The sequence below is a fragment of the Panicum virgatum genome, chromosome 2N (assembly GCF_016808335.1).
Source record: "Panicum virgatum strain AP13 chromosome 2N, P.virgatum_v5, whole genome shotgun sequence".
Taxonomy (NCBI): domain Eukaryota; kingdom Viridiplantae; phylum Streptophyta; class Magnoliopsida; order Poales; family Poaceae; genus Panicum; species Panicum virgatum.
This window is the reverse complement of record NC_053146.1, coordinates 2,641,541-2,651,519: the sequence shown is the minus strand read 5'-3', so window position 1 is coordinate 2,651,519 and position 9,979 is coordinate 2,641,541. Positions and strand designations below refer to the sequence as shown.

Genomic DNA, 9,979 nt, shown 5'->3' with positions numbered 1-9,979 from the left:
GATTACTAGCATGTTTTCAATTGTTGCTCAGATCTCTTTCGCGCTGCATTATATATACCGTATTTATTGCTCTTCCGTGATCTCTTGGCAGCCAGTACAAATATATTTTCTTCAGTAGTATATCAACATTACATACGTGCGATTGAGTTCGATTTCCGGCCGGTGACCTTCGTGGCCTCGTCACTCATGACGTTGGTTGCAGCATGTGCTATACCGAGTGTATTATATTTTTCTTGACTACCTTCCCCTCGGCCTCCGCTGGCTCGATTGGAGGACTTAATTTCAGCATGATGGAATGGTGGCGATAGGTGTTACTTGGCGCAAACGAGCTTTTCCTTTCTGTCTTTGATTACTTCGTAGCATTACAGAAAAAAGGGCAAAAGATAAAAGAAACCAAAAAAAGGCAATAAAATCTACAAAATTTTTCATTATTTCTATATTTCATTATTTTTTGGGTGGGTGAGTAGAGAACTCCTCCCATGCAATTTTAAGATAACACTTAATTCCGCGTAGCTGCTCCCAAGCCCAGGAAAAGTTCAGCCTGGGACTATATTTCACAATTGTAGAGAGTCGGATTTTAAGAAACGAAAAATACGGTTCAATTTCATGCTCACTGCACCGTCGGCTCTTGCCTCCCCATCCCTGGTGACCGGCTCCTGTGCCCTCACTCCACCCTCGCCGTACGTCTCCTGCGGTCAGATTTGGCCTAGGTGGCGTACCTGGGCGGAATCAGCCTCGGCAGCGGCACACCCAGCTGGCCACGGTGGGCCGCCATGCCCAACGGCACAATACATCATGGCTCCGCGCCTGTAGGCTCTTTTTTTCTTCCTCACTTTTCGATGAACCTTTTGAACTACTTTTATTTATTTAATAAATTTCAGTAGGGGGTGCCCTCCTGATGCCCTAAAAAAAAGAGCCGGTGACCTCGGCACGGCGGCCTGATATAGCACGACATGGTCACATGACTAGGCAAATGCACGACACAGTGTCGTGCCAGTGCCGTACGGTCCTGTTGGCCATCTATTAGTTCAAAATGAAGAATCACGAGAAGAGTTGAGAGAAACGAAGAGCTCATGTGGCCGGCCCAATGCTTCAATGTCACATGGCCCGGCCAATACTTCAATATACAAAAGCAGAGAACTAAGCTTCAATACACCACACCTACCGCACAACAAGCAAGTAGATATAGTAAACTATATCATCACTTGGTTCAATTTACCCCCTAATTGAATTTGTCTTTTTATTTCTCCATGCATAAGTGGAATTTTAAATTCAAATTTTACAAGGTGGTAGTAGACATCACAAAGAATGTCAAAAAAAATATATTGTGAATTTTCATCAATATTTTTTTATAAATTTATATTTCAATGATTGATTTTTATTAAATGCACTACCCCGTCAAGATGCTGATGAAAAAATCATGATGCATTTTTTAAACATATTTCATGATGTCTAGCTACCATCATCTCACAAAATTTTAACTTAAGATTCCACTTGTGCATGGAGAAACAAAAAAGATAAAATGTGTTATGGGATATATTGAACGAAATGATATAGTTTAGAGGGCAAACTGAACCAAAAAATAGTTTAGGGGGTAATTCGGACTTTGGCCATAGTTGAGGGTAGTAATTTGGATTTTTTTCTATAGTAAATATAGGTAGAGTGGCCAGTCTTGAGAGTTCACCATCCAAGGATGTGGTTAACTAACCGGAGTTCCATCTGCATTTTTTTTCTAGTTGTATTGTATGAAGTAGCTAGCCTGGCGACCCATGCATGGAGGCCATGTGAATGAGCACACCGAGGCCCGGCGCCATGATGGCCAGTGCACTTGGCATCTTAAACAAAAATGAAATTCTCCCCCGTCAGGAATAGTATAAGCTCAAAGTAACACGAAAGTACGAAACAGGCAGGCCTCCCCCGACACCCCCATGTTGACAAATGAAGAATCCCGAGGAGGTGAGGCAAGCCAACAAACAATAGACATATACAGTAATATAGAAGCACTAGCGCTTCTTCAACCCCCCACACCCACACGCTACCAGCAATCTTGAGAGAGAGCTCACCGGCGGCAGTCATGGCTCTGGTGACGGGGGCGATGGGCAACCTCGCCCCCAAGCTGTACCAGCTGCTCAAAGGTGAATACGAGCTGCAGAAGGATGTGAGGAAGAAACTCGAGTTCCTCGATCAGGAGCTGGAGAGCATCAAGCCTGCCCTTGACCAGGTGGCACAAGTGCCCTGGGATCGGCATCACGAGCAGGTCAAGGTCTAGGCGCGTCAGATGAGGGAGGCGTCCTACGACATAGAAGACCTGCTCGACACCTTCCTCGTGCGTGTCCAGGGTTCTGAGCCCGTCGACCAGAGCAGGCTCAAACGCGCCCTGAAGAAGATGGGTGGCCTGTTCGGCAAAGCCAAGGCTCGCCGTGAGATTTCTAGTGCCATCGAAGACATCAAGAAGCAACTCCAGGAGGTGGCTGAACGGCGCAACAGGTGCAAAATCGACGAGACTGTGGCCAAACCTGATGCCACTTGGGCAATTGATCCTCGTCTTGAGGCTATGTACAAAGAGGTGACTAAGCTCATTGGTATTGATAAGTCAAGAGGTGAGCTCCTATCAATGCTCTCATCGCCCCAGGGGAATGAGGTGTCCCACGAGAAGATGAAGATAGTTTCAGTTGTCGGAGTTGGAGGATTGGGCAAGACTACTCTTGCCAAAGCAGGGTATGATGAGCTTAAATCACAATTCGATTGTGGGGCTTTTGTTCCGGTTGGTCGAAATCCTGACGTGAAGAAAGTTCTAAGAGACATTCTTATAGATCTTGACAATAAAGAATTCGAGGAGCCGAAATATGATATATTGGACGTAAGGCAGCTCATCAACAAACTCAATAATTTCCTCCGAAGCAAGAGGTATGAATTATTAGCCATTTTCCAATACTTCACGCTGCAAATTAAGAGTGTATTTTCCACTGTAATTCTATCATTAGTGCAATACAAAATTATTTTGTTACACCGGTGCCAACAACCCAACAGTGCCAAGTTTGGTATGCTTACATGGTTTTAAATAGCGGGCAATAGCCCCACTATAGCCCTGCTATAGCCCCCCTATAGCTTTCTTACAGAGTTTACGCTATGCTATTTGTATTTGTGCCGCTATGGCAGCTATGGACGCTAATTTGGGCTATAGCTGCGCTAAATGGCGTAGCTTTAGCGCCGCTATAGCCTTATACTTAGCTCGGTGCTACTGCATTGGTCTTTTGGACAACTGAATATTTGATTGTATGAATTTTGTTGTATTCTCAACTCAAGTAATGTTCCCGTAGCCCTAGAAATATATTTATGTTTATGAAATTCCCTAGCTAATTATTATATTTTTGTGCATCTATTACTTGTATTTTCCATGGTTTAGTAGTAAACCGCTATTTGTCATAGCCCGCTATAGCCTCCGCTATATCCTCTTAGCTTCGGAAAAAAATACGCCACTATTTGTCATAGCCCGCTATTTAAAACCATGTATGCTTACCATTTCAAGCATATATCTTTGGGTCTTAATTTTTAACCTTAACTAATTATTACGAATGTTGTTAACTTATTATCGATTGGTCAAAATGTACAATGTAATTCTTTGTAATGACGATTTTTTAAATCCTTTATCTAGTCATAACTCCTTGTTTTGTAGATGGCTTAGACATATTTTACTAACGGAGGCTCTTGACATGCAGATATTTTATTGTTATCGACGATGTATGGGAGACGAGAGATTGGAAGAATATAGGATTGGCTTTGGTTGAGAATGACAGAGGAAGTATAGTAATCAAAACTACACGTAAATCAGAAGTTGCCACCGGTGTTATTTACCAGCTACGACCACTCTCAGATGATGACTCCAAAATGTTGTTATTCACAAGGCTGTTTGATAGTGGAGGTGAATGTCCTGCAAATCTTCCTGCCGAGGCATTTAAAAAGATTATGAGAAAATGTGGTGGTGTACCATTAGCTATCATCACAATGGCTAGTATGCTTGTGGGTAAAAAAACGGAAGACTGGCTTGCTGTGTGCAACTCTTCTGGTTTCTATCGCGGTAATGATGGCGGCCAGCAAGCAGATGATACTGAGTGGATATTGTCTCTTAGCTACTATGATCTGCCTATGCATCTAAAGACTTGCTTATTGTATCTAAGTGTGTATCCCGAAGACTATTCCATTAAGAAAGATAGATTGATATGGAGATGGATAGCTGAAGGTTTCGTGGAGATGAAAACAGGAACCAGCTTGTTTCAGCGGGGGGAGGAATACTTCAATCAGCTCGTAAATAGAAGCATGATCCAGGCAGTCAGGGATGAGGACGGAGTTGGGGACATATATGCGTGCCAAGTTCATGACATGGTGCTCGATCTCATCCGTGGCTTGTCATACGAAGAAAACTTTGTGACTATCTCAAATGATGGCGAAGTCACGTCATTGGCTCACCAAAACAAGGTGCGCAGATTAGCTCACCAATACAGAGTGATGAAGCAATTAACCCAGCAGGAAGATGATACGGGCATGGCAAGAGTGAGGTCATTGCTTGCCTGTAGGTGTGATATTGGAAGTTGGGTCTTGCATCCAAGCTTCAAACTCTTGCGTGTGCTAGCCTTAGAGGACTGCGGCTATGAAGAAGGCCACTGTCAGGGTCTTAAGCACCTTGGAGATCTACTTCATTTGGGGTACCTTGGGCTACAAGATACATTTGGTATTTATGAGCTCCCGGAAGAAATAGGAAAGCTCAAGTTTCTACAGACACTTGACTTAGGCGGTTCTGACATACAGGTACTGCCATTTGGCGTTTGCCAGTTAACGCAGCTGGTCTGCCTACGTGGTGACTATTCTACGTGCGCGCCGGATGGGTTGCTGAAGAAGCTGACGTCATTGGAGGAGCTGCTTATACATATCGGCAACCTGAATGACGAGTCCAAGCGGCAATTTGTGAAGGCCCTCGGCAACCTGAGCGAACTTAGAGTGCTTCGCATTAATGGTTCTATGGAAGGGACGGTGCAGTCGGATCTAGCGCAGTCGCTAGGGAATCTCCACAAGCTCCAGCATCTATCACTAAGGTATAATTGTGAAGCCCCATGGGCGAAGTGGGACAGGGTGGTGCTTTCACAGCATCTCCAAAGTTTGATAGTAGATAGTGTAGTGCTCCGTCGGCTGCCATCATGTATTAACCCTGCGTGTCTCCCCAGCCTCTGCCACTTGGACTTATATGTGGATAATATAGACGAGGCCGGTCTGCGAGCCGTGGGCGGGTTGCCACAGCTCCGTCGGCTCAATCTTCATAGGCCTAAGCCGTGGTCCGGTTCCACAGCAACTGTTGTTATTGCCGGCGATGGCTTCTTCCAGAAGTTGCGACATTGCAGTTTCTCGGACTGGATGGTGCAGTTTGTGGTCAAAGAGGACTCGGCTAGTGTATCATTTAGCCTCTGGAAGGGAAAGCAGCAGGGTGCTCTGGCAGCCTTTGGTTCCAGCACAGAGGACGAGTCCTCCAGCAGATCAGTCCCACCAACCGTGATGCCAAATCTCCAACACCTCGAGTTTCGTGTCCCCGTCAGGGCCCTATACAAGGATGGGAACGGTAGCTGCCGCAGCCTGGGGTTGCACTGCCTCCCTTCGCTTCGCGAAGTCGAAGTATATGTCGACTGTGAGGGTGCCTCTCCCGATGAGGTGGAGAAAGTAGAGGCTGAGCTGAGGCACGAAGCACAACTCCATCCCAACAGCCTCAAACTTGATCTCTATAAACTGAATAAAGATGAAATGATACGACACTCAACGGGTCAAATTGGCGATAAGGTACATACCAGATGCTCTGCTCACTTGGGTTCGTATGTGAATTCAACAATTTTTTATTTTTTTATACTGACGATCAAATTCCTTCCCGCTACCAGTCCAAGGATGGTGATGATTTGTGTGAGGAGGAAGAGAAAGAGGAAGGTGAGGTCTCATCTGCTGGCGATGAGGTCGTTGCCACGGAGTTAGGAGCCGATCCCACCAGCGCTTGAATCGGTTGGATGCAAGTCATCCTTATTTCCTTCCCGTAGCATAAATGTAAGCACACTCATCATTTCGGCCGTCTGCGTTCTATTTCTACATTATTAATATTTCTTCATCTGTTTCATGTTCTCCGGTTTCTTCCGTTGCACTACCTTCTTCAACGTTAATAGTCCGTCTGGATATCAGTTACTAGCATGCATGTTTTCAATGTTCCTCACTTCGCTGGCAAACAGACTGTATTTCTTTCTTCCTCGAGGTATACATATAATTAAGGAAAAGGTTCAACTTACTAATCTGCTGAAGATTCTCTTACTGCTACCATAATGTTTTTGCTTTGGTCAGTTAGATTGCATGCCGCATTATACCCTATTTATTCATCTTTAATAATTACATTAATGCACAAATTAATAAATCTCTTTGCAGCCAATCCTCGGCATATCAAATTTGGTTCAGTAGCATTGCACATGTCCGATCCGTTCTTGTGGCTGAGTTCCATTTCCGATGACTTTCGTCACTCATTAACGTTGGTTTCAGGGTGTGCAAGATTTTATGTTTCTTGACCACCTTCCCCTCTGCCCTCGCAGGTCCAGCTTGGCTTGCTCAATGGGAGGACTTAATTTCACCACGTTGGAATTGTGGCACTACGTGTGACCTGGCGAAAATGGGGCCTTCCTGTCTATTTTTGTGTGTGCATGTGCTTCTTAGCTTAGAAAAAACCAAAAAAAAAACAAAAAACCAGAAAAAACATAAAAATGCAAAACCTAAAAACTACAAAAAAATGCATTATTTCTATATTTCTTTTTTTGGGGGTTCATTGCTTCTTAGCTTAGAAAAAACCAAAAAAATAGAAAACCAGAAAAAACAAAAAAAATGCAAAACGTAAAAACTACAGAAAAAATACTTTATTTCTTTTTTTTTGGTGGGTGGGTAGGGAACTCCGCCTATGCAACTTGAAGTAACATTTAATTTTGCATAGCTGGTCCCAAGCCCAGAAAAAAGGAGGAGGGGCTACCCATACACATTGCTGAGATGCTGTAACACTTTAACCATTTGGTCATATGGTTCTGTTCCCATCGTTCTTATGGTTTTATGTCTATTGGTCAGTTCCACAACAAAAATGTTCTCAGATTTAAATAGTGCTGCATCCTAGGAAGAAAGATCGTCATAGAGTATGTCTTGATGGTGCTTTTGTGAAAATACGAATCTGTTGTGCGAGAAAAAAAATTTGACCTGTATTGAAAGTATTCTCTATATGGCTCAAAAAGTTTGGATGTTCTGTTGAGAACATTTGTTTGTTGACTGAACATATTCTCTATATGGCTCAAAAAGTTTGGCATCTTTCTTGTCCTGAACATGTTTATGCAAGTATGATCTCTGCATATCCATCTGGTACTTATCTGAATTATATTGTGGATCCCTGTCTTAGTTTTTATTTGGACATGAGCCTACTGTCAATAAAGAAAACTGATAGTAAGGACCCAATAATTTTCACTTCTTTTGGTGCCCCTCTGCACTTCATCCTGATCTTAAATTCTGCTTAATCGTAGATGCAATTCATGCACAATTGAGCGAAAACTCATTGATAACCGTCTCTGTTGCTGAAGATATATCATAAAACATGAATATAGCTTTGTTCTAGGAAGCATTATGTTGCTCTTTCATTGATAATCGTCTTTCTCAATGCACGTTCATGGGATGCAGCTGTAAAAAGCTTTCCCCAGGGAACACCAGATATAACCTGGTGATCTTTCTTGTTCCAAAGTTTATTTTGGTTACTTGTTTATATATTTTCCTGCACCTGTATCAGCTTTATGTGGTATCAAGATTAATTACTATATTGCTGCTATGTTTCTCTTTATCAGCTTATTGCAGCTTGGCTTCTGGCAATTGCTATGATGTATGACGGTGTATCTTTGTTAATCCTTTTTCCGGTATTGAATACACTTGGAGCATGAATTACCTTCTGAACCTTCTATCACTTGAGTTTCTTTATAACATATCATTGCTGGTAGCATTTGGTGCAGAAAAACTGACAATTCGGTTTGGTCTACAGGTTATGGTTAAAAAGGGCCCATCTTCCCCTCCTTTGTTTGTTCCTGCGTCCCCTCCTCCCTTACTCTGGTGACTATGTACGACTTATTTGTTGCTGTCGATGCCAATTGTGTGAGATACATCTGAGAAAGATTTTTTTACTAAGCACTTGTGCATGCCGATATACATCTGAGAATAATTTTTTTACTGAGCACTTGTCCATGCCGATGATAACAGTTTGGGCTTTGCTACGGTACACCCATTACCTCCTAGGAGGTAAGATAACAAAAAAATCTGAGCCAATTTCAAGAGAGACAAAATAATTAATTAAAGCTGATAATTGCTATAATCAACGTCTCATCTGCATGCATGCATGCAGTTTGTTTTAGATTGGTTGTAACCGACAACAACAAATGCACATTTCTTGGAAGGCTGCCTTGAGATAATTTTGGATCGGGGAAATTAAGTGGGAGATGCCTGTTATATTTTTTTTTGAAAGCGCTAGTGCATCGTCAGAATCAGAGGTGATGTTGTATACGGAGTCTTCAAATTTCATCGAAATTTTGAGATGGACTCCACCTCATGTTGGGGAGGGGCCCGGGGTGTAAAAACATGTCACATTACCTCATTTTGGGGGAGGGGGGGGGGGGGGTGTTACACGTTTCATGTACGTCCATGAGGAAAAAAAATAGTATTATTACAACTGACCCATCTCATATCTATTATAAGATCTATTACATATTTAGATCACACGGCATGCCACTTTTTTTTTCTCTAGCAAATCCATGTCAAAAGATATGATTATCAAAATGTCATGTAACGAGATGGCAAAAGAAGAAAAAAAAAGTAAATTTACTTGCAATGTGCTGATGGGTATGTTACGTGATTGGAGGGGGAAATGTTTCTTTTCTCAATCTAATTCCCATAGCCGGCACATCAGGTGGAAAAAAAAAACAGGAATCTGAGATCTCAACTTTTTTTTCCCACTGGGAGGGGCAACGAATCATGCATGCAATATACGGTAGATCTAATTCTCTATTTTCTAATTAAAATCTATAAAATAAATATTAAAAGTATTACCTCCTAAGAGGTAATATGACATTAGATCAATGGTCCACATTCATTTCGGTGTACCTGTTATCGCCATAAATTAACATGGGCCGAAATCAAGATGGGCTTAAAGCAAAAGATGAGGAAGGCTTGTAAATCGGCTCCTGCGTGAGCGTCTGGGCCACATTGGCCGTGTATCCTTAGATTTAGTTTAAAGTTAGAGATAGAGTCCAATCGGGACAAGATTAGTTTAGATTGTTTCCCAAGTCTCCGGACTATAAATATGTATCCTTTGTTATTCATGAAAGAGAGCGTCATCACGACTCGCAAACAACAACTCTCGGCGCATCGCCACCCCTAACTCTAGGGTTTCATCCAAGTAAGTGCCATGCTGCCCTGATCGCCTCTTGCGATCAGGGCAGTATTGTTCTTGCTTTTACCTTGGTATTACTCGTGCTGAAGCGTTTTTGATGGCGAGTAGTACTAGTTATCATGATGTTCATAGAATGGCTTTTAGTAGATCCATTGTACTTTGTTGCTTATCATCTACGAACATCATGTTGTCTCTGTGCAATCATGTTCCAATCTATTGCTAGTTCTTATCACATAGAATTAGTCGCACAGGGGCAACGCCCTGCTTCTTTCATGTTTAGTAGATCTGATCTGTTATGGTTTGCTCTTGTCTTAAGAGTTGGCATAATATCTGCTAGGTTAGGCCTTGCAAACGGATTAGATGATCCGGTGACATAGTAGATGCTTTATCCTAGCCTTGATGGGGATTGTTCCGGGAATCGGCTCTCGCTAATTCTTAGGCCTCTGTTTTAGGTTGTGGTTTAGTTGTCTGTTACGTTCGCTAGGCCTAGTCACGTGTAGG

The 9,979-nt window shown here is 42.6% G+C and overlaps 1 protein-coding gene across 1 annotated transcript; it reads left to right on the top strand.

Moving 5' to 3' along the window:
• The first annotated feature begins 1,817 nt into the window (after positions 1 to 1,817).
• On the top strand, positions 1,818 to 5,441 carry LOC120659115 (disease resistance protein RGA5-like). Its single transcript, XM_039937171.1, has 3 exons — positions 1,818 to 2,907; positions 3,720 to 5,090; positions 5,429 to 5,441. Exons 1-3 carry the CDS (start codon positions 2,279 to 2,281, stop codon positions 5,439 to 5,441), a joined length of 2,013 nt encoding a protein of 670 aa, XP_039793105.1. The 5' UTR covers positions 1,818 to 2,278.
• Positions 5,442 to 9,979: the final 4,538 nt, after the last annotated feature.

Excerpts from the sequence above, each read along its gene's own strand:
- LOC120659115 (XM_039937171.1), top strand. The coding sequence starts at position 2,279 with ATGAGGGAGGCGTCCTACGACATAGAAGACCTGCTCGACACCTTCCTC. Across the intron at positions 2,908-3,719 it reads AATTTCCTCCGAAGCAAGAG|ATATTTTATTGTTATCGACG; the intron begins GTATGAATTATT and ends CTTGACATGCAG.